Below are 23,727 nucleotides of genomic sequence, written 5' to 3'. Positions count from 1 at the left end.
AATGATAAAAGCCTACAGCAAGGGTGGAATCAAACACTGGGCAGACTCTTCTTTGTTTTGTTAGAATTAACTGGATAAAAGATCTGATAGCCTACCTTAAGCTGAAGGTCACAAATTTTCTTGTTTATTATCTTGCACTGATCAGCCCAGCTCTTTGTGCCTTTTCCCTTCACTTTGCCATGAAGCCCTCATCAACAAAATCACATCCAGAAATCAAAAACTAAGTAGAGAGTGCATTTGGATTACCATAATAAGCTACTTCATTCTCATCTGATTGAAAATAAAGGGCCTAACTCTGATTAGTGGGGTAGCTTGGGGCAGAGGCAGTGGTTACAGCAATCATCCCATTGGACACCTATAAGCATCTATGCAATTCCTCAGCCTTCCCAGCTGATGCTGATTTTCCTTATCCCTAAGGTGTGGAGAAACATAATAATATAGGTTTTGGGGTTTGTTTAAAGTTGTGTTTCCCTTGTAGGGGAACTGACCTATGCCAAGAACAAGCAAATATCTACAGTAACCACCAACAAACTCCAAGATGCTGCTTTTTTTCCAACATCTGGGTTTACACAGCTAACAATGTCTGAGTGTGGGCTGCTTTTGTAGTGTGACCATACTGAAGAATGGCTGAAGGCTTGTAGTGAACAGGGCTGCGTCTGGCTGGTGACTGTCATTAGCAGTGCTCCTCAGGGCTCAATCCTAGGGACAGCTCTCTTCCACATATTCAGCAATGATCTGGATGCAGGAGTCAAATGCACCATTAGCAAAGCTGCTGAAGATACCAAACTGGGAAATGCTGTTGACTCTCTTGAGGACACAAGGCCTTGCAGAGAAATCTAAATAGTTTGGAACACTGGGCAGTACTTAATTGCAATTTAACAATCCAAATGTCAGATTCTGCACCTGGGATGGAGCACTGCCAGGCACAAGTATAAACTGGGAGGGGAATGGCTGCAGAGCAGCCCTGCAGACAGGGATCTGAGGGGGCTGGCTGCCAGCAGGATCAGCGTGAGTCAGCTGTGTGTGCCCGGGCAGCCAAGAGGGCAAACCCCATCCTGGGTGATCAAACACAGCATCAGCACCAGCTGGGCAAAAGGGGTGACTGTCCCACTCTATTCAGCTTTGGAGCAGCCTCACTGGAAGTGCTGTGTGCAGTTCTGGGCTCCACAGCTTACGAAGGATGTGAAGGTGAGTGAATGCATCCAGTGGAGGGCAACAAAGCTGGTGAAAGGGCTGGAAGGAACGTCCTGTGATGAGTGGACAGGAACATGGGCTTGTCTGCTTTGGAGAAGAGGCTGAGGGACAACCGATCTCTTATCCCTGGGATCCAGTGAGAGAACATGTGGAAGTGGTTTGAAGCTGCTGGACATTAGGAAGCATTTCTTTACTAAGATGGTGTTTAAACACTGGAACAGGCTTCCTAGAGAGGTGATTGATGCCCCAAGCCTGTAAGTCTTAAAGGCTCTTGATAACACATTTTAACTTCTGGACAGCTATTAAGTGGTGAGGTAGTGGGACTAGATGATTATTCCATCCCATTCCATCCCTCAGCAGAGGAGAACTCCTGTTCCTTCTTGGTGTACTACCTAAGCAGTAGAGGCAAATTCTTTCCAGTTTAAGGAACATCTGAGGGTTGATCACCAAACTTGAACCACAGCCCTTGAGAAAAGGATTTTTGTTTTTACTGCTCTCCACCCTCTCTGTACAGTACAAAAGTGTCTTTCCTTTTCCTTACTCCACTGCTTCAAGGGATCTTCCAGGAAGTAAATCTACCAGGCTGCAGCAGTACCTGCATCTTGATGTTCCAGGAATCACAGGTATCCCTCTTTCAAAGGCAGAGTGCCTTCAGGATTGTGCTAGAGGAAGTCATAACTCTGGGTTCAAAATTTTGATGTCCTCAAACTTAGTAGATGAAACATTAGTTCATGTAAACCAAGACAAACCTACCAAACCTGGCAGAGACTGGTGCTATCCAAATTAGGAGTGAATATGTGCCTATGTCCAGGCCAGGGAGCTGTCACTGACCCTGTTTTCTCATTTACTTGGGACAGTTAAAATCTCCTCTTCCTGTGTGTGCCTTCAGCTCAGGAAATCACAAGCCCTTCTTCCCATTCCACCAAGGATGGGCCTTTAGCCTTTGCTTGAAGCAAAGTGTTAAACTTCTACCTAAATGCTGTCCTGAAGCTAAAGCCCCTTCCTAAACGCAGCCCCAAACACATGTGAAGGTTAGAGAGGTTTGTCAATCCTGTAAAGAATAGAGCTGTTTACGGTCTGCAGTGCAATAACTTAGGGTGGTGCAGAGCCCTCATGGGACGGGTGAGACGGCACCTGCACCCTCCGGCCGCCGGAGCCAGCGGTGCGTTTCCCTTGGCACGGCAACCCGTGTTCCTTTGTGCCCTGCCCCGCCGGGTCAGGCTGTCCCCAGCACCTGCATTCACCAGCCAGCTTCCCTCTCCACTGCAGCAGAATTTCATGCACAGGAGTACAGCTTGGGAAAGTGTTGCACGTGTATTTTATCCTAAGTAATTTCTGTTCTTCAGTTAGTTTAAAAGATATTTTGTTTTGCAACAATTTCATTTAGAAAACCTTGCAGGATTCAAAATCTTTTTTAGTCATTGAATAGGTTTATGGCAATTTTATATTTAAGCTTAATAGAAGTCAGAAAAAAAACACAATAAAACAGTGTCTTACCCTCTGCCCTGAACTTATTGAAAAGGAAATGTTTTCTAGTACAGCAGCTCCACCTTCGCCGTATTTGGCTGTAAGGTCTTTCACAGTCATTTGGCCCCCAGATGGCCAGTTCTTCTCTTCCTTCACATGCCTGTTTTCAATTACAAGGGCATCTGAAAACTGATTATTCTTCTGTGGCTTAATGCTTTTTGTCTCTTCTGTTGGCATGTCAATGAATTTAAATATTCGTCCAACAGACCGCATCTGCAAATCAAAACAAACGGTGTTCTAATTGTAATTCATACTAAACTTCATCAAAACAAATGAAATGAAATTGTTACAAATTCCTAGCCAGAACAGTGAATCTTTTTTTCTGTTAGCTACTGTCATGAGTAACCCAAAACTTTATTGTTGTATATTTTTCAAAGGTAGGCTGCTTCTCCTCTAGAGCTCTAGATTCCATTGCACTTCTGCTACTGACTTTGGTCCAACATGTGATTCCTCTTGCTTTCTTTTTAAATGGACATTGTGGCTCTTTCTATTTTAAAAATTGTGTTTTGAAAAGTGGTGACTTGTATCTAGGAAAACAAAGTATAATCACAAAAACAGCATGGTTCACTTACCACAGGAAGGTATGGGGTTGCCCAAAACCTGAAGTTCTTTGAATAATGACTGATCTCCAAAGATCAGTAGACTGCATGGGACTTGAAAAATGCAGAGCAGTAGCATTAAGTAAAAAAGGAACAATCATTAAACACTAACATTTGAGTACTTATGAGTAATTATATTTTTTAAAAAATTGTAGGAAGTTCCATGATAATGAATTTTTTATCAGTAATTATAATATCAGGTGAAATAATATAACCTTGTAGTTTGTGAACTTTAGATCAAAGTTGCTAGTAGCAGTCTTGGTGCATTTTCAAAGGAACATGGGACTAGAAAGGATCCTCCTGATCTTTTTATTAAATGGGTCAAGGGTCAATGAATAATTAATCTCCTTCACTACAACTTCACTGATCAGGTGGTCAGAAAACATATTTTTTACTTTATGGACAAGTTTGCTGTTATAACCTTCTTAATTTTAAAATATAAAGAGCTCCTTTTGCTAGCTGCTTTCCCCATTCATTTATGGAGGGACACCTTAGGTCCTATCACCCTTTGTTCTCCAGGACTAAAGAAAATCCAGGTTTAAGCCTCTTTCATAATATATGTTCTCCAAACTCCCCAGTTCAAATCCGGCTTTTCTGTCTGACCAGAATGCGCACAGAATTTTGGATGATGTTTTACCAGGACATTATACAAATATTTTGTTACTTCCCTATCTATACTAGGAATATCTGCATTAACCCATGCTAGGATCATACACTATTTTCTTTGCAGGCACATCTTACAGTCAGCCTTTGAGTGGGGAGTGGTCAGCCAAGCTTTCCTCCAATTTATCCATTTCTAACCAAGATCCTCGCTTACAACTGAGGATATTCTTAGCTGTCCATAAATCCAAGCCTTTGTGCTTTTGTTACTGGAATCTATTTAATATCTGCCATTTGAGGTTATCTAATACATTTAAACTCCCAGGATCCTTTATACCAACACTGCCTTTCAGCTTTGTGTCATTGATGGATTTCTTCAACACTCTTTTACTTTGTTGAGAGCATTTAAAAAAGATTAAAATGAGCTTAGTCAGCAATCTAATCTTTGTTGAGTAGCCTCCCTACAGGTTAATACTTACAGCTTAATGTCCTTTCCTTTCTGGCCAACTCATTAACTAGTTTACAGTTCTTGTAATAATCCTGATATCCTTCATTTATATAATTCCTGAAACAGAGCCACAACCAATGCTTTCCTGAAGGCAAATGAGATCTATTACATTACTTGCGTCCGGAAAATATATCATCCCTCACAATTATGAGGGTAGTGTGATGCAGTCCTAATGTCAGCAAACCTAAGTAATTCTAATCTGTAAGCATCACATTTTTAATTAATTCTTAAAAATAGTTTCTAAAGACTGTTGCTGTCACACTAACAAACTGATGGTGGTATCAATGACTTCTCATTTCTCCTTCTCAACAAAAAATTGACGGTTGTTATTTTATCGCATGCCACCACCACTGCCTGCTTGTTTGTTTATTTGAAGTGGCCATTATAAGATTTTCAGCTTCCCGGCCAGTTCTTCCTCAACACTTGGATGTGAGGTCTGCTCTACCTGGTATGGATGGCATTGCTCCAGTCTGTTTGCACAAGTTTAAGTGAAATGTCCAGCTGCAGAACCAAATCACCCCTAGCTGAAGATTCTGATTTTAGATAGACTGACTCACAGGTATGTGTCCCTCCACAAGCTGTACAGTTTAGGGAGACCAGGATTCTAGCTGGTTTGCATGTAATTTCTACCTCAGATGTTATAAACCCCATTTCTACCTTCTGTTCAACTTTTATGTCCACAGATTAAGCACTGCCTTTTTAGTGAAAATTAAGATCAAGTATTTATCCAGCTTTTGAGCCATTTGCAAGCCTAACTCTGATTTTGTCAAGTTTCTGTTATTTATCTGCTCCTTGATCTCCAACACACAGCTTGTTTGGGTTAACATTAAAGTCCATTCTGTAGAGGCTGTAATTCCTAACATACTATCAGAGAATATTGTTCATGCTGGCAGACCAAGAGTCTTCAAAGTGTCCTATTTTTCTCCTGTTCAGGAAAAAAGTTTCAGCTCCTTACTTGAAGAAGACGTGACTCCCCTTTTCATTCAGGTACCTAAGTGCCCCATTCCAACTAATGAATTAATTAGATTCCTTGTTTTACAAAAGCTTGTTCCAGTAAACAACATTTGTTCTCTAATCTGTATTGTCAGAAATAGATTTCTGTTTAGTGGTATCATGGAAAACCCTTTGTACATCTTTGTTTTACTGCTTTTATATTCTTTCTGAAAAGTGCTTTTAGTTGATATATTAGATACAATTCCTTTTTGCTCTTCAGTCCCAATTGAAATGCTGTTAGGCAGATTTTCTATGTGGAAGCAAATGCAAAGGAATACTGGGATCATAGCTTATATCTCAGCATCTTGAAAAACAATTGTGACAGAAGTTCTAAAAAGCATGCTAACACACAAGCCTATCAATTCTTATTTCCATGTCAACCACTGTGCAAGATGGAAAAGCATGGTCATCATCATGTTCATGTATACATGCCAGCTCTCTTTGGTGATACAGACAGGAAGACCTTGGATCAGGTTGACAATTTTCTCCCTGCCTGACTGTCAATACTAAGTTCCACAATGAGAACCATGCAGTTATTTTAATTGGTGTTTGTGGTACCTTTGTTTTCATAAATCTTCACTTTATAGAAATATAGTCATTTTAGAAATGCAGATCTTTCTTGTTTTCATCAAGAGCTGTGAATGTTTGTATGGCAGAGATACCCCACAACTGCCCAAGGGGCCATACCACTACACACTGTCCAATGTCTGCTGTGAAGCCAGCTGGGTGAAAAGCCTTTCTCTACAAAAGAAAATTTCATCCCAATGTCCTAGCTCCCCTGACAGACTTATTAGTTATGTATTTTAGACAGTTTAATAATTTTAAATCAATTCTAAATTCCTTGTTCTATAGCTTGAACTATGATTTAAATCTGGGCAGAATGTAGCATGTCAGGAACATTTGACAAAAATATCCATTCTTCCTTTCAGAGGTAGAAATGTTCTGTCATTCATAATGACGGGTATAGGACAGGTGACAGCAAGTTTCTTATCCATTATTTCCATCAGAACTCTGCCAGCTATCTTTGTGTTCTTTGACTAGTACTTTTGAATAAAGGGGTATATTTACTATTTACATCACTAAGTCTATAGCATAGTACACTATTTTTAGCCTTGCCTGATTGTATTTTGCTGAGATTTTAATAGCACTGCAAATTCTTTTATTTATTTCCTCATTAATATCTTAACTTAAACTCTTCTTAACTTTGAAGAAGAATTCATTACATAATTATATAATTCATATTTCGAGAAGGTGGAAGAAGTAATTCTTCCACAAGTAAGCTAAGAGAATTAATTTAATCAGGCTCTGGGCTATCTTCTACTGAAAAGAGAGCAGTCACCCTCTTCAGACCAGACACACACGGTATTCAATGGCTGTGTTGCCAGACATGACCTCCTCAGAAACGCACTGCTTGGAAAGTGCACTGTGCAGCTGGGGGATCTGTGAGAGATTGCTCCAATGGTTCATATTGTAAAAAATCTTGTGCATGAGGTCACTGCCAAAGCTGGCTCTGTAGGCAGAACGTATGGTTTTGCTAAGGTTCCACATCATCTGCTATTACATATTGGATGCATTTATAGGATGTATGCTTCTCTTCTGAACTGCAAAAATGAAATACCTAGCTCATTTAAAACTTTTACTGATTTTTTTTTTCTTCTCTTTTTCACACTGCTGTGCAGGCAGGCAGAAAAGAGAAGGTTCTAAAGACTTTTCTTCATTATGTTTCTTTCCAGAAGACCAACACCTCACTTTGAGGACTGCCATTCTGATGCAGATTTTACAGTCAAACTTGTGTTTAAGTGTTCTCAGATTTCCTACCAACAGCAGTAAAAACCATATTAAGATCATGTCCTAGATTAAAAAAAAAAAAAAGTCAAAAATAATCTGTAAAAACACCATTCTTTTTCACAGCTGTGCTTTTAAATTTGATCATTTTCTTTACTCTGTATTACTTTAATTCTTCAGCATCCCTGATGTACAGGGTGAGGCACTGTGACGTTTAGCACGTTGGGTTTTAATATCTCCTTGGGAGATTCTTTTTGTATCTCCTTATATAAGTAATCTTGGCAACAGTAAAAGCATGGCATTTTCTGTTTCCCTGATAAAAGGAACTCTCCTTCACAGCTGAAGCACTGCTGCTGCAGGATATACATCAGTGAAAAAAGAGGTTAGAAAGCATTGAAATAGCCCACTGGGACTAGCTAATGCTTATCTATGAAAGCAGCACTTACCGAAAAAAAAAAAAAAATTATTTTCTGTTTCCTTATGAAGGAAAAAAAGTGCAAAACACCACAAGACTGCCTAGAAGGATAGGAAGAAAAAGACTGAAAACCAACTAAAGGGATATTAGCAGAAATGATCAAAGGGAAACAATAAATCTAGCCTAATTTGTAGCATTACATGAAGTAATGGATAGCTGTCAGAGTGACCACATATGTTTGGAGGGGAGGAAGGGGGGTATAGGGGGTTGTTTGTTTTTAAATAAAGGCAGAGCAGACAAAGTATCAGGGCTGGCTGTAGAAAATGAAATGCCAAAACCATTAAACCATTATGGGCTATTAAGAGACAATAGGGATTCTTAATTTGAAGCCAAATGCGTAGAACAAAAATTGCTTCAAATACAGTATCTGTGTATGTAGAAATAAAAACCAACCTAGGAACTCAGATTTCTTCAATCTGTGTGCCAGTGTCATGGAAAGCTCAAGATGGAGATTGTGTGGAATAAAGCCAAATTTGCCACCTACCCATCTGTTTGGCCAGCTATTCCTTTGGATGTGGCTTTCAACCACTAGCAGAAAACTCCAGGTTATACGACAACCAAAGACTGCTACCTACAAATGTACAAATGTGCTATTCACTCAGACATGCTTGTCTGCAGGCTTGTAAACACAGATATCATAGCTGCTTAAGGAAGGGCAAGAGTGGTGTCAACTAGAGCGGTGTGTGCGTATCTGTAACTGGAGACATCTGGAGATGTGTCAGTTCTAGTCACTCTGGTCCTGTGGGGAGCTTCAAACTACCTCTAGAGAGACAAATAGAGTATAACTAAATAGTCTACTAAGTCAGGCAACCCTCTGCAAAACATCTTTGGCCAAATAATTGTAAAATACTTTGATGAGGGAGGTGCTAAATGCAGAGACTACAGAGTAGGAAATATTACATCTGTATCACCCAGTGAAGCAGTTTTATTATCTTGACACCATTAAGCTATTTTTGTCTACTTGTGCACAGGAACAGCTTTTGAATGTCAAGAAAACCATCCTGCCAGCAATATCTATTAGTGTCTCCTCTGGAATACCTGAAAATTCATGTCATGAGGGGGAGCAGTTATCCAGAGGATCCACTCTATAACCGGATGGACTTTAGAAGGCTGTCAGTAATTCAGTGTAACACATAACATAACCAGCGCTCCAGCGCAGTCCTTTGTCTTAATTCAGAGCAAAGTATTCAGAAATGTCTAGAGCAACTTGAGACTCCCTTTCCAAGGGAAAGAGAGTTACTTTCTTATTGCTGCTAATAGGTGACATTTTAACACTACTGTACTTTTAAAAAGGGGAAGTTCACCTTTATTGAAGCACTATTGTGTGCAGCACCCTCTGAATCCTACGGCAGGACGATTCCTGTTGCTCTTGTGAAACACCTTCAGTTTGCATTAAGCCATGTAATATGCATACATTATTTTGATACAGATTTTTATATTTAAAGTTATCACATTCTGCCTTACAGGGGATGGCGTCTACAAATGAGAGCGAAGTTAATTAACATATTTGTTGCTGTTGTGGTTTTGGGGGGGCTGACCTACTGGAGAGAATTTGTACAGAGAAGGGACCTGGGAGTCTTGGCAGATGCCAAGTTGACCTCAAGTGTGCCCTTGAGGCCAGAAGGGCCAGTGGTAACCTGGGCTGCATCGGGAGGAGTGTGGCCAGCAGGTGTTCCGGCCCCCTCTGCTCGGCCCTAGCGAGGCGACATCTGGAGCGCTGTGCTCAGTTCTGGGCTCCTCAGCACAAGAGAGACAAAGAGCTACTGCAGAGGGTCCAGTGAGGGCCACAAAGGTTATTTGGGGTCTGGAGCACTATTGTGTGCAGCACCCTCTGAATCCTACGGCAGGACTTCCTGTTGCTCTTGTGAAACACCTTCAGTTTGCATTAAGCCATGTAATATGCATACATTATTTTGATACAGATTTTTATATTTAAAGTTATCACATTCTGCCTTACAGGGGATTGAGTCTACAAATGAGAGCGAAGTGAATTAACATATTTGTTGCTGTTGTGGTTTTGGGGGGGCTGACCTACTGGAGAGAATTTGTACAGAGAAGGGACCTGGGAGTCTTGGCAGATGCCAAGTTGACCTCAAGTGTGCCCTTGAGGCCAGAAGGGCCAGTGGTAACCTGGGCTGCATCGGGAGGAGTGTGGCCAGCAGGTGTTCCGGCCCCCTCTGCTCGGCCCTAGCGAGGCGACATCTGGAGCGCTGTGCTCAGTTCTGGGCTCCTGCTGGGCTCCTCAGCACAAGAGAGACAAAGAGCTACTGCAGAGGGTCCAGTGAGGGCCACAAAGGTTATTTGGGGTCTGGAGCATTTCTTTTATGAGGAGACACTGCAGCAGCTGGGCCTGTTTAGTCTAGAGACCACTGAGAGGGGATCACATGAATGCATATAAATATCTCGAAGGCGCTGTCAGCTGGATCGTGTCAGGCTCTTCTCAGTGGTGCCCAGTGACAGAATGACGAGCAGTGGCTATAAACTAAACCACAAAATGCTTCACCTCAACGTAAGGAAGAACTTTTTCACTTTGAGGATGACAGAGCACAGGAACAGGCTGCCCAGGGAGGTCGTGGAGTCTCCCTCCCTTGAGACATTCAAACCTCACCTGTGGGGAGTTCCTGTGTCACCTGCTCTAGGTGACCCTGCCTTGTCAGGAGAGTTGGACAAGAGGATCTCCAGAGGTCCCTGCCAACCCTAAAAATTCTGTGATTTACCAACATCACATTTTATTTCATTTTTAGTCATGTAACTACTATTCAGCAGGTCTTGCAGTTACAGAAACGAAGCCCTTTCACAAAGTGCTTGCCCTTCCAGACAGGCTATTCATAACAAAGCAAAGAAGGCGTGAGCATAAAACATGTGGTTGATGGGAAACACTGCTGAATGGCCATCAGCTTCCTCAACTATCAGCAGTCACATGTGCAAACAAGAGCTTAGATGCTGTAAGTGGTTAATTCCTTGTTCTGAGGCTCTTAATGATTTCCCTCAGGGTGAATCTAGTTGAATAATTTATTTTTTTAAAAAAATAATGTTAAACTTGTGAATATTGCTTCACTGTCACCGTCTGTCCCAATTATATATTTTTAATATGACAATTAATTTCAATTAATCAGGATTTAAGGGACTCTGAAATCTGCTGTAAAATTTTGTTTTCCAGTGCTGAAATGGTTGGGCTCAAGAAGCTGATTTAGGGTTCAGAATGGGTAAGACAGGATGTGGGAGATCTTTTTTCTCAGAAGTATTTTTTGGTTTATAAGACTACAGTATTTTGTTACACAAATTCTGTCTAAAATAAATCCTAGAATGAATGAAGTGGAAAGAGATCAGTAACTATAAAATTTTAAAATAAAAACTAAAATTTTCATTCATTTGAGCTAATGTATGATGAAAAGTGTAAGAACAAACATATTATTTTATGAGTTTCCTGTCTGCTTGACATATCTCAAGAGGTGCTGAGAAGCTAACCTCATTAAATGCTCTGTTTTAAAGCCAGTCCTACCTATGAAAATTATGCATGACTGCAAAGTCTTATGTCAGAAAGCATTTTACATAAAACCAGAAAAAGACTGCCAGGGAAGTCAAGGACAGATTTTTAAATCACTATTGATGATAAGGGAAAGGATCTCAAAAGCATTCATTGTGATCTGTTGTGCAAAGCTTCCTACCAAGGAAGGTATATTTTATATATATAAATACAGGAAATATAACAACCCCAAGCCTTTTCGAGGTTTTCTCCTATCACTGCTACATCTGCAATCTGAATCCTCAAGTGCAAGTATTTGCTGTTGCCTATTCCAGGCCAGAAAAACTTCTGATCATGGAAAAATTCAGTTTGTGCCATCCCAAAGCCAGAAGTGTGCTATTAAAGGTATGAGAGAAACTTTTCTGACGCATCTGCATAATATTCAACTCTGAAGATAATTCACTGTAGAGCCATAATCAACAAAATAAGGCAATTCCCCAAAAGAAAGCACAGCACTGTGCATTTTTTGCTTACCAAACTATCAACATCTATGCTTGAGTTTACTGCCCACTGCAAGGTTCCCATGATGTTCATAGCTAAAGTAAGAATAATTCCAGCTGTACCTGGTCCTTCACCTGTGGAGAGAAAAACATAATTCAATTTCTGTGCAAATAAAAAGCCATTCAAAACCAGAAAATTAGCATGTGTATCTTAAGATGCATATTCCTACTCTTGCCTCTTTTACTTCATGGAGAAAACATGGATTTGTTAATCATAAAAGGGACTAAGAGCTAAATCATAGTTTAACACCTGGCTTTGCTGCTGAATTCGTAAGAAACCCCAATCTTGCTTGGTAGAAGAATCTTGGTACTTAAACTGCAAACAGAATCAGGTCTCTGCAATCTTGATTTGACTTTCCTTTTTTCAACACACATGAATCTGTGAAATTACTCTTATCTAACTAAAACACCACACACAGCTAACAACTCTAAAATTCAAAAATGGCTTACATTTTCACTTGTTTGACAAATAGAGGACATTCTCCTTAGTGTTTCACAAAGATGAAGATGTAAAATTTTTAGCTTTAATTGTTGGCTGTTACAAGCATGGGATTTCCCTTTTTGACTTCATACAATACAATACAAGCATTTAATCTACCACACTGTTGATTTTTAACCTCACTACATATTAAATGGAATTGAAAATTTAAGCCAAATGCCTTTCTATGATTTCTCCATTCCTTATATAGTTTTCTTCAATAAACCTCCTCCTGTTTTTCTTATAGATGTCTCGTTACATAAGTAAATATAAAAGTAAGCAATAAAAGCAAAATATTCCTCATGAAAGCTGATATATTAAAAAAAAAAATTTAGTGTTGCTCCAAGGGCTTATTATTTATAAAAGTACAGGTTATAATAGTGGCAAGATGACAAATATTAATATTTTTTAAAAGTTTTTTAACTCCTTTTCTCAAGTAAAACATACAGGACAGCTAACACAAGAAATTATTTTCCTAAAAATCCCAAACTACTAAGGACACAGAGTGAGAAATGAGAAGGACAACAGGGAACATTTTTTTCCCCATGGTAGGGGAACTAGAAGTCTCCTTAGTAACAAAAGAACTCTAAGTGCCTGTTTTCATACAGAAGTATTTGTATGGTGTCTCTTTTTGTAAGGAGAGCTAGAGCTCCTTCCACAAGAAATAGAGGATAGCATTTCATAAACTGTACAATATTTGATAAATTACAAGCTCTTATATTAGTCCTTTTCAACTGAAGCATGGCTGAAAGAAATTTGAATATTGTTAGATTTAAAAACCTCCTCCATAAAATCTTCAGACTCTTGTTCCTCAGCAGCCATAGTACTGAAACTTCATACAGATCCTGCACACAAAGTTCAGGGTAAAACTTGGAGAGGTAGAACCATATCCAAACATAACAAAAGCATAGTGAGTAAAACAAACTGTATTTGAAGTTATCGCTAGCTGAACTTTTCCACATAAATGAATTATTAACATTTTTGGGACATCATATTCCTAATTTTTGCTTGTTTGAGGCTGATTACACCTGGCAAGTCTTGGGCCCCACTTCAAATATAAATAAGGTATAGTGTGATTCTCTTTCATATACTGTGTTTACTAGGAGTGATGAGCCATTTTTCAGGGGATTTTGAATAGAATTTGCAAAACTTCACATAGGAAAATGGGTCAGTGGGTTGGGAATTAAAGAACTGGATGACAGTTTCTCCTAATGGTGTGGGCTTTAAAAGATTATTAAAGCTTTTCATGTCTTAGCCATTTGCAAGTGAGAGAAACATTAACTTCTGTTTACTAAAAATCTTTGAGCTCTACAGGTGTGATCAACACCCAAGCGTGTTGGAACAGTAATGTGGTTTCAGACTCATGAGATAATTTTACAGCAATTGCTATCAACAAAATGAAAGTTTTGTCCCTTCAGTTATTATTTTCAGATTAATCCCTTTAAAGAGTCCTCTACAATATCAGACTGCAGGCAATAATGGTGGTACTTCTACTTTAATTAAATTGTGTTTGCTACTATGACATACTTAAATCAATGACTGCAATGTATGCTAAATTCCACAACAGCTTTTTTCAGAATTTTCTAAAACTGAGCCATTAAAAAGAAGCAGTAGACTTCCACTTCAGTTTTCGGGTAAAGTTACCATACCTGTAGTTATGATAGAGATAAATGCCACAGCAACAAAAAAGACAACAAAAATAATTTCTATCCTCATCTGGAACCAGCGCAGTGTTGACAGGTAGAGGAACCAGTTTGCCGTGTGTAGGTTCAGAGCTTTGTGAAATAAGGTCTCAAAATACGGCTGCCGCCCAAAAGCTCGCAGTGTCCACAGCCCTTTCAAGCTTGTAACAAGATGAGTGAAAATTGGACTCCGAGCTGCAAAGTGTTTAAATTAGAACAACATAACCATGCATGAGGAAATGCCTTTGATATAATGCAAACACCCCGCCATGCTCCACCTCACAGCAGTGTAGCTACTGCCAGCGTGTAATTTACATATGGTGCAAACTACACGACTGAAGTAATCCTAACGATGGATATACAACAGCAGTCCTTGCAAGAATGGGTTGAAATTGCATTCAGTGTATTGACAGGAAGGGATCACAATAATTCTTCATAGTTAGCACATAACTATTTGTCTCATATGTACTAGGGGAAGCTCCTGGCATCCTGGTAGGATGCCACAAGAGAAAGGCTGCTCCTCCCCAGTCAAAATTAATTCCTGCAATATTGATAACTCCATTATATGAAGCTTTCTTAGCATTGGCAGAGTACTTTAATGCTCCAGATTCAACTGCAGTGACATGGTAATTTTAAGCAGATCTTGCATTACATAAAAAGTGGTGAGCCAGTGATGGATCCCTGTGAACATCAAAGAAATTTAAATTTAGGTCTGAGGAACTCCAGAATTACACTTAAGTAAAAGGGAAGAGGATCACCACTGTTTAAAATTCAGGACTGATTTGCTCAAGATCTGCCAGTGTGCTGCAAAGCCAGGCAACAATGCATGGTCTGCAAATTCACACTTCCAAATGAGGTCTTCAATTTTATTTGGAACAGTTTAGCCTCTTAATGGGGGACAGGAAGGAAATTTAATCAAATAACTTATTCAGAAATCAGAGCTCTTTGTGATTAAGACATATACATTGAAATTTTTTCTTACAAAGAAACAAACTCAAAGGGTACATACCAAGTCTGACCACAATTTTGCAAGTTACATTTACTCTCAAGAAAACTGTATGTCAGGACTTTATTTGTTTTCAGCTGCAGTGGTGATAAAACCCATCTTTTAAAAGGCCTTTTGTATTGTTCTTTGGCAGCAGAGCACTCAGTATTGGCTGGATCAGTAACAACCCTGGTTTTAAGGAGGTATGTGTTCTGCTCCCAAAGACAATGTCATCTTGCAAGAGAAGACACAAAAAAGAGTAGAAAGAGTGAATCGCTTCTCAATTGATTTGTTGTGGATTTAAAAGTCTACCAATTTTGCTGCTCCTACCTTCAGATTCCAGTTGTTTCAGCTGCTGAGAAGTGTGGAGGAAGTATGCCCTTAACAGAATAAAGGCTGCTATCACAGGCACTGATGCCAGGAAGATGTAGGGTTCTAATATTGAGACTACTGTTATAGCGCCAATCACAATCAGTATTAACTGTAGAATGAAAGAAAAATACTATTGATACAGTAAACTTGTCATTTTATAGACTAGAGATTGGTGATGAATCTCCTGCCTATGGTAACTATGTATTGTTTCAACAAACATAAAGTGCTAACCTAAGAAGATTTGCAGCTGAGAACAAACCTCCATGAAAAGATAACGAATCACTTGGACCAGATCCATAACCTGTTGCAACAAGCTGCCATCTTTTCTAATAGGTGGAAAAAATGTTTTCTATAGTACAATCTGTATTGCAGGCTTCGAAAATATGAAGCCACACAAAAGAAATGGCAGCTAGGCACTCACTCTCCACTTAAAATGTGAGAATAACACTTCCAATATCTGCAGCTGCCCACCAAACCTACAGGTGCTGTCCCTGCCTTGTCTGGACTAGGTGTGCAAGACTGTCAGGAGCTGAGTGACAGTCTCCTGCAGGTTCTGGGCAAAGCAGTCTTGCTGAGGATCAGAAAAAGTGGGAAGTTGTACTTCTTTGGTCAAGGGACTGTAATTCATACATGAAACTTACACTACTGCTTGTCCTGATCAGAAGACAGGAAATGAATTGTACGAGAATCTGTGGTATGACAAATTAGCAGTTTCAGGAGAAATAAAAAGGTGTTTAAAGGTGTCAGATGACAAAATGAACAAAATTGTTTCAGAGTTTATCTATTTTAACCTGCTAGAGACTACTACCATTTTAAGACCTCATTCTCAGTAGCTCCAGACAGATTTAGCTAAATCTGGTCTTGATCTTTACTCTAGAAGAGACTTAAGCAGGTAGACTGCTTTTTTTCTCGTGTCTAAATCTAAAAAAAAATCAAGTATACCAGTGTACATAGAATAGCAAAGTTCTGCTTTGTTATTTTGGGGTGTTACTTCTAATACTAAACAACTACTTCAAGCTGCAAACTTAGCAGCATAAACCAACTGAAAATGGACAATTTGGGACAAAATTATGAACATTGCATTGAAACATCACTGCAAATGACCAGTCAGCAAAGAAACAGATGAAAAGCAAAACTAATTTCACATTAGGAAGAAACCTGCAGTGGGTCCTTTTGCTACTACATCCACATAAATTCAAGGAAGGATTTAAATTCCCAGTATTCCAAGTCAGAGGTCTTTTATGAACAGGTAAGCATGTTCTAAGTTTCCTATAACTTTTTTTTTTTTTTCATCAGAAATCTGAGCAATGCAATAGCAGTACCATATTATATGAAAAAAAATTACATTACAGCTGAACTAGTTAAAGGAGGAATGGATTTGAACCAAAATAGAGCAGGTTTAGATTAGATATTAGGAAGAAATTCTTTACTAGGAGGGTGGTGAGGCATTGGAACAGGCTGCCCAGGGAAGATGTGAATGCCCCACCCCTGGAAGTGTTCAAGGCCAGGTTGAAAGGGGCCCTGATAAACCTGATCTCATGGAAAGTGTCCTTGCCTTTGCAGAGGGGTTAGAGCTAGATGATCTTTAATGTCCTTTCCAGCCATAACAATTTTATGATCCTAGGAGTTCTTTCACTACTTTCCTCATTTCTCTTAAAGGAATGGTGATGTGTGTGGGTTACACTTGGCAGGCTCTTTAGCACTGGTCTGCAGCAATGCAGGAATGGATTTGTGTTTACTCATTACTTCAAACTGCAGAAATTAATAACACTTGTATCTCTCTCTAATTGTTAAGAAGCAAATGAGCTATTAAGTGATATTGAGCCAAGTTATACAGTTCTCACATTACTTGAGATTACAGTCACTCAGTGACTGTTAGAATTCCCGTTTCTGTCATTTACTTGAATTTTGTAAAGGTCACCATGATGTCATACTGTTCTAACTGCTGGTCCCACAGTTATTTCACTAAAAGTTGAATATGAAAATCTGTGTTATCTCATAAACTCCAAAGTAAGCCTGAAGTTAGACAGAAGATGATATTTTCTCTAAAAAGGCAGAAGCAAAAATCTAAACCACAAGTCAACTGTATTGGCATATAGCTGAGGAATGGCAGCAGAGGGCTCATGCAGCCCAGTTCAGTGCCTCAGATGCTGAGCTTTCAGCCCTGGTACAGAGGCCAGATGGGGAGACATGTCCCACTGTTTCCCAGTTTGGAAAATGCAGGTGGTAGTAGAAGTAACTCAGCAAGTGTTCAGGGTGACAATGACTGCAACAGCCAGTTTGATTAACCAACAGGAGTTTTTAATTTAGGGGAAACCAGTCATGATCACAGGCATGAATGTTCAGTAGTTCACTATGAACTTTTGGGTAAGACTATATTAAACCTTAGGGACAAGCATATGTGCTAGCAGCATCTCACAGGAAGGATCTTCAAGAAATGAGGACTGGCTGATAGAACTGGGTAGGGGGATCTCATCATTTTGTATGACTTTATATTTATTATACTTATATAAGTTATAAATGTTTCTGTGTATGCAGTTTGTTAATATTTATATAATTAAAATATATTCTGTTTATGTAAATAATAGTATTTCTTGTGGACTATATGTGCTTGAGCCAAATTCTTTTAAATGGCGCACAGTGGGAAGAGGCAATGGGCACAAGCTGAAATGCACAAAATTCCATTGAAACATAAGAAAAAGCACTTTTAACATGGGGAAGGTCAAATACTGGAATGTGTTACTCAGAGAACTTGGAGTTATCCAAAACCCATCTTGGCCTTGAGCAACCCTAGCTGACCTTGGCTCTCTTGCTGAACCTGCTTAGAACAGAGGGGCTGGAGAGGTTCCAGGTTCTAGGTCCACGTATCCCTTCCACACTCTGTGACTCTTCAATAGTCATCAGAAGGAAAAAGTCCTAGCTATAACTTCTCTGTATCTTTCAGAGGAATCTGACTTTGTTCCTTAGCAGAGTCCATGGAAGTCTGAATCTATGGAGGACCAGAAGAAATTGGTTGTGAAGGAATGACTGTTCAAATTATTCAAGATGATGGGTAGGTTCAGTGATATTCAGCAGAAGAATCTGGGAAGACAGGGCAGCTTTTCATGCATGTCTAGAAGCATCTGCAGCTGAGACTGAGGAGAGAGAGGTGAATCTAAGGGACAATAGGGTATAGCTAAACCTCTGAAAGGCATCAGGATAGAAAAGCCAGATACTGGGATTTTCCTTATTCCTGAAACCATGAAAAACTAGTCAGTTTCTTGTCGAAAGTTTGAAATTTAGAGACAGACTAATTAACATGCTTCTGGAATAACACCCCCATGGCAGATCCAAAATATCTGAAACAAAACAATCGTATCAGAAAAGACAATAATGACTACTGTTCACACTGAAGATTATACTGTTGATTCAGAGAGTTCCAGTGTCTGTGTTTACTCATTCAGCAAGTCCTCATGACATGAAGTGAAGCTGTGATATACTTGAACCTCTTCATGTCAAGCTGCACTGGGCCCTCTGAAGTCATGAGTCAAAGTTATCAATTCTTCACAAAGATATAGGGAAAGAAATTCTGTCTTTATCAGATAATCATGTTGGTAGGGACTGTAAGGCAGGCAAATTCACAGATGGAGACAGACAATCTGTACAGCAGAGTGTTTGCGTTGATTAAGCTGGGCCTGTATATCACCTTAATAATGTAGAGAGAAACAGGAACACCAGGAAAGAATTGCTTCTGTTTTTAAAATGTTCTGGGAACCAGAAAAAGCTGGCATTTCCATAGAAGATAAAGGAACAGAAAAGTCAAGGATATATTCAACAGAAGAGAAGTAAGCTAAGGGTGATGCTAGCAAACTGGGAACAGAAGAGCTTAAGGAAGGGAAGTTATGAAAGTGACTGAATGCAATCCAAGAATAGCATTAGAAAAAACAGCTAACTTGACCCAAGATAACAGCAAAAACTAAGGAATGCCCTTTATGACTTACAGTTGAATCTGGGCAGTAGCAGGGATACTTGCCCTATAGGGGTCTGAAGGGCAAAAATATTTCTGAGCCTGAGTAGTAAGAGTGGTTTGTATAAACAGTGGAGGTAAGTACACACAGAGGCAAGCACTCAAAAATGAAGCAATACAGCTGAACTACAGGATAAGCAGCTACGTGGATACATAGATTGAAAAAAAAATTCATATGATTTCTTCTGCAACATGTAAAGCAGAAATATCACATTGCTATAAGACAGCAAAAGTTACAACTTTTATTCTACAAACCTGAATGAAGTCAAATACTGTAAGTGGAAGTAAGTCATCCAGTACTGCAGTATCTTTTGAGAATCTGTTAAGCATACCACCTATGGATTAAGGGAAAAAAAAAATCAAATCTTTTAATACCCCCCAAATACCACATTTATTAATTTAACAAAAGGTAGAACTTTTTCTGAATACAAAATATTAAATACAATATTTTTTTTTAAGCATAACCAATTCCATTACAGTTTAGTGGAGTTACAGTTCTGTCCCCCTGAAGGAATTCGGCTACACAACTTCTGTTTCAGCTCTTGAAAAAAAACCCAGGAAAATGTAATTTTAAAAAAGAAACAACTAAAAGGGGCAGAAATAGAGGTAAAAAACATAAGGTCAGTACCCCTCATTCAACAGGCCCTGATGATACACACATAATTTGCGTATCAGCATTTGCATGGGTTCACAACCTGGTTCTTAATTTTTGAGTGGAATTACTGTATTAAAGATTATGTAACAACAAAGTTAAGAATATAAGGGAAAATTAAGGAGAAGCTCATTGTTGTATCATCATTTAGCAGTGTCTCCTGTGATCCTCTTTTCAGTAAGAAACATGATATAGGACTTTCGTGTAAAATGGGAGATGCAACTTGTTGCACCAGTTACATAATGAGCTTTATATCAACTCCCAAATTTGAATATGCATACCATCATTCACACTAACTGATGTTTTATGCCATTTTAGTAGGACTATTCATAAAAAAGGCACTATTTATCATCCACATCTGATTCCTTGTCACTCACGACATAGCTGACAATATGTTTTCTATTGCAGTTTTTGACAAAGTCTATTCTTTAGAAGTTATTCTACTTTTATTGCCTAGAACAGTTAATGGTTTATTTTCGCCAAATTTCTTTCTTACAGGGTGATATTTCAGAATCAGAATTGACAACTGAAATATGTCACACTTAAGTGCAATCAAGTTTCATTAAAAGATTCACAAATTACCTTATGTGGCAAGCTTCTAACATTCCACTTGACTGAAAATGTAAATGGAAGGTAACACTGTCCTTTCACAGGATGAAAATTTCAATTTAATTAAACTGAAATTAAATGCATAGATGAGTCAGTCACCTCCCATTTCAGTTACCTGCTTTCCAAGAGTTGAAGGTTGACATAGGTGCATGAAGAACTGCATGCACCATCTTTTGATGAAGAGTTTTAGACACTGTTATAAGTGTATGCACGAGGGGCAAACCTCTGAAGATTCCCATGGCAAGCAGGGTATCTGCCACACCCACATAGATGTAAATGATGTAGTAGCTGCTAGTGTCAGTGACAATCACAGGAGGTTTGTCAGCGGTGCTGTTTTCTGACTGCGTTGAATTTACCTTCAAAGCTGTCCTGTGATGGAAATGAAAAATAAATGCATTACTGGGAATTGTGTGCTTTTTCTCTTTTATTTACTAAACAAAACCAAACAGTACTCCAGTGTCCATTTGTTTTAAAACTATGCTAATGGTTATAGATATTTCCACTATTTTAAAAATATTGTTATGAATGTACGAAATATAAATTATTAATTGCTCTGGTAGTCTCTTGCAAATCTGCTGCCTATTTAATCACTGACAAACCTAACCTAATCCAGGAAAATACACCCCCTTCTTTTAAACCGAAAAATTAGTTTAAGTCTTGAAAAAACTGAATTACTATGGAAGTAAAATTATTTAAGTAGGCTGTAAAAATCAAAGCCCTTAGTGACTTAACATAGATGGAAATCAACATAAATCCACCTCCAGTGAGACCTATGTCACCAAATGCTTCTATACTCACACACATTCATTGCTGGAGGACAAAAACAGGGATTAAAAGCATTAACCCAGGAAAAGCCATGGTCTTTTCTGCTGCTCAGCATATTTTAACCTACAACTGCTGATGCTGTCACTTCTGGGAATTCTTCATAGATGAGCTGTATAAATGTTACAAATGGGGGTCTTACAGAAATGTTCCTAAGCAAGTCTTACCAGCACTTCTGAATCATGGTGTACTGAAGATAATCAGGTCCCTGCATCCCCAGAGTGAGCTGACCCAGGAAAATCTTGTTGTGTACTCAATAAAAAGGCATAAACCACTCAACTGTTAGCACATAAAGAAGTACCAGATACCACCTACACAAGGTATCTAAATCATCCATCTATGAACCATTTTGTTGACTATAAGATAGTGACTATCCACATAGAATTCTGGCAGAATTTATTCATTCTTTACAGAAAAAAATAATATAAAGGATACCCCAGTTTCTCAATAAATTATCACCACTACTTACTTTTGAAGAAACCATACCCCACCAAGAGAAGCAGCTACCTGTGACCAAAGAAAACAGAGTCAGAATTTGATTTATCACTTTATGTAATCTTTCTCTCTTATCTTTTTTAATTGAGTTTATACCTGTATTTAGAGGGAGCATAGCAAATGGGTGGAAGTCAAACCTGCTTAAAGCAAAAACCTTGTAATATCTGCTTCTCTCTCCACGGAAACAATTTAGCGCATCCCACCAGGAAAGCTACATTTAGACTTGTATTACAATCAGGCTCTCAAGTGCCCGAGAGATTCTTGAATTCTAGAAATTCTTGTGCTCTTTTTTACCATACTATTAACAAAGGCTTGCTAATGTCTTCCTGCTGATAACTGTATGCCTTAACAGATTTTTAGTTTTAAAGACTAATATTTTTATGACCCTAGAAGAGTAAGTCTCTCAGTATCTTCAAAGGCATCTATTCAAATATTAATGTCATACCTTTAACATTATTATTTTTGCATTGTTGTTCTTGCTAGTTGATATCTGGTATATTCATTTGATATACTCATTTGACTGATATTGCTTTGCTGCTTAGTTTGACACAACTTTCCACATAATCTATTGCAATATTTTTAAAATGTAGAATTAAACTCTTCATTGTGAGATGGTTTGGCATTTAACAAGAATTTAGTCTGTAATATATTCTTGTCTCTCTACCAAGATACTGGATTTCTTCATCTGGTCTATCACATTTTAGTTTGCTCTGTTCCTGACCATGATCATTTTTCTAAGGGTTGAAACAGTTTTTAAATTTTCTTCCCATATATTTTTGTGTCACCGGTACAAAAATATATTGTGGTAATACCCCAACTGATATGCATAACTGAAGGCTTCTCTATGGGACCCACCAACTTTTGCAGGTCCTACAGTAAATAACTCAAGATTGACCATGATGGTCCTGAATTTAAGTATTTGTAAGAATCAGGCTTCTTTCACAATAATATTTTTACATCTCCCAGCAGAATCCTGTTCTCATCTTGACTCCTCACAAGAGAAGAGTTTTTTCAGCTGTGAAGATGATGGTAGGTAGAATTGTCACAGAATAGTTTCACAAAGCCTTTCTCTGTGTTTCCTTCCAAAACTGCTCTTGTTGCAGTTCAGCAGCCCCAGTCTCTGGGTGTTACATCCGTGAGACACAGTTTTGAGCTGCTTAAGTGAGCTACACAACACACACCCCACAAACCTAGGAAATAAGTACAGTTGATGTCCGATTTATGGTGACCTGTGTGAGCTCATCTTGGAATCTGCAACAATCCATTCAAAAGCAATCCTTCCAAAGCAATCTAGTCAAAATCCAAACTAGCATCTCTAGAATTTCTACAGTAGTCCCACCCAGATCTAAAGGTTGTAAAACCACCACTTTCAATTTACTTGGATGTTCATCACTAGCCTCTCTTCATTGTCTCAAGTTGGAAGGATTCAAACTGTTAGCACAGGACACTTGGACACTTGGAATGGTATTTCAGCTCACACACAGAGGTTTGTTCAAGTCTGGTCTGCAGCTGGGTATCTTCTAGCCTATTCATTTACCAATAGGCTTTTACTTCAATGACAGTCACATTGGAAACTTTAAATTGTATGGAAACGTAAGATTTTTTTTCAGTCGTAAGATTGTTTTTTCAGTTAGAAGATGAAACTTTTCGAAACATTTAAAAAAGGTTTAGTGTAAAATAAAAGCAAAAATGTGCAATCAGCATTAGAAATATATGCTGAATATACAGGAATAAATTTGATATAACTTAAAATTAAAATTTCCTTTGCCTCTAAAACTCACATTCAGCTCTGCTGTTGTTTACATAGTCATTTTCCACAACCATGAAAATACAACTTACATGATAAGAAGAGCTACACATCTAAGTTCTGCCTTGCTTCTGGAGTTGGTTTAAAAGTTAGTATGTTAAACTAGATCTAA

At 38.7% G+C, this 23,727-nt stretch overlaps 1 protein-coding gene across 1 annotated transcript in view; it reads right to left on the bottom strand.

Moving 5' to 3' along the window:
- The window catches only part of CFTR (CF transmembrane conductance regulator), an 87,569-nt gene that overhangs the window by 13,561 nt on the left and 50,281 nt on the right, over positions 1–23,727 (bottom strand). The window contains exons 16-22 of the mRNA XM_041471591.1: positions 21,783–21,820; positions 20,607–20,860; positions 19,486–19,565; positions 15,183–15,333; positions 13,835–14,062; positions 11,682–11,782; positions 2,692–2,934 (exon numbers count right to left, since the gene is read on the bottom strand). Coding sequence (XP_041327525.1) covers positions 2,692–2,934; positions 11,682–11,782; positions 13,835–14,062; positions 15,183–15,333; positions 19,486–19,565; positions 20,607–20,860; positions 21,783–21,820 — 1,095 coding nt within the window. The remainder of the gene's footprint in view (positions 1–2,691; positions 2,935–11,681; positions 11,783–13,834; positions 14,063–15,182; positions 15,334–19,485; positions 19,566–20,606; positions 20,861–21,782; positions 21,821–23,727) is intronic.

Source organism: Pyrgilauda ruficollis, unplaced genomic scaffold, assembly GCF_017590135.1.
Source record: "Pyrgilauda ruficollis isolate IOZ18807 unplaced genomic scaffold, ASM1759013v1 scaffold27, whole genome shotgun sequence".
In the NCBI taxonomy this organism is placed as follows: domain Eukaryota; kingdom Metazoa; phylum Chordata; class Aves; order Passeriformes; family Passeridae; genus Pyrgilauda; species Pyrgilauda ruficollis.
This window is presented reverse-complemented; position numbering and strand designations above follow the sequence as displayed.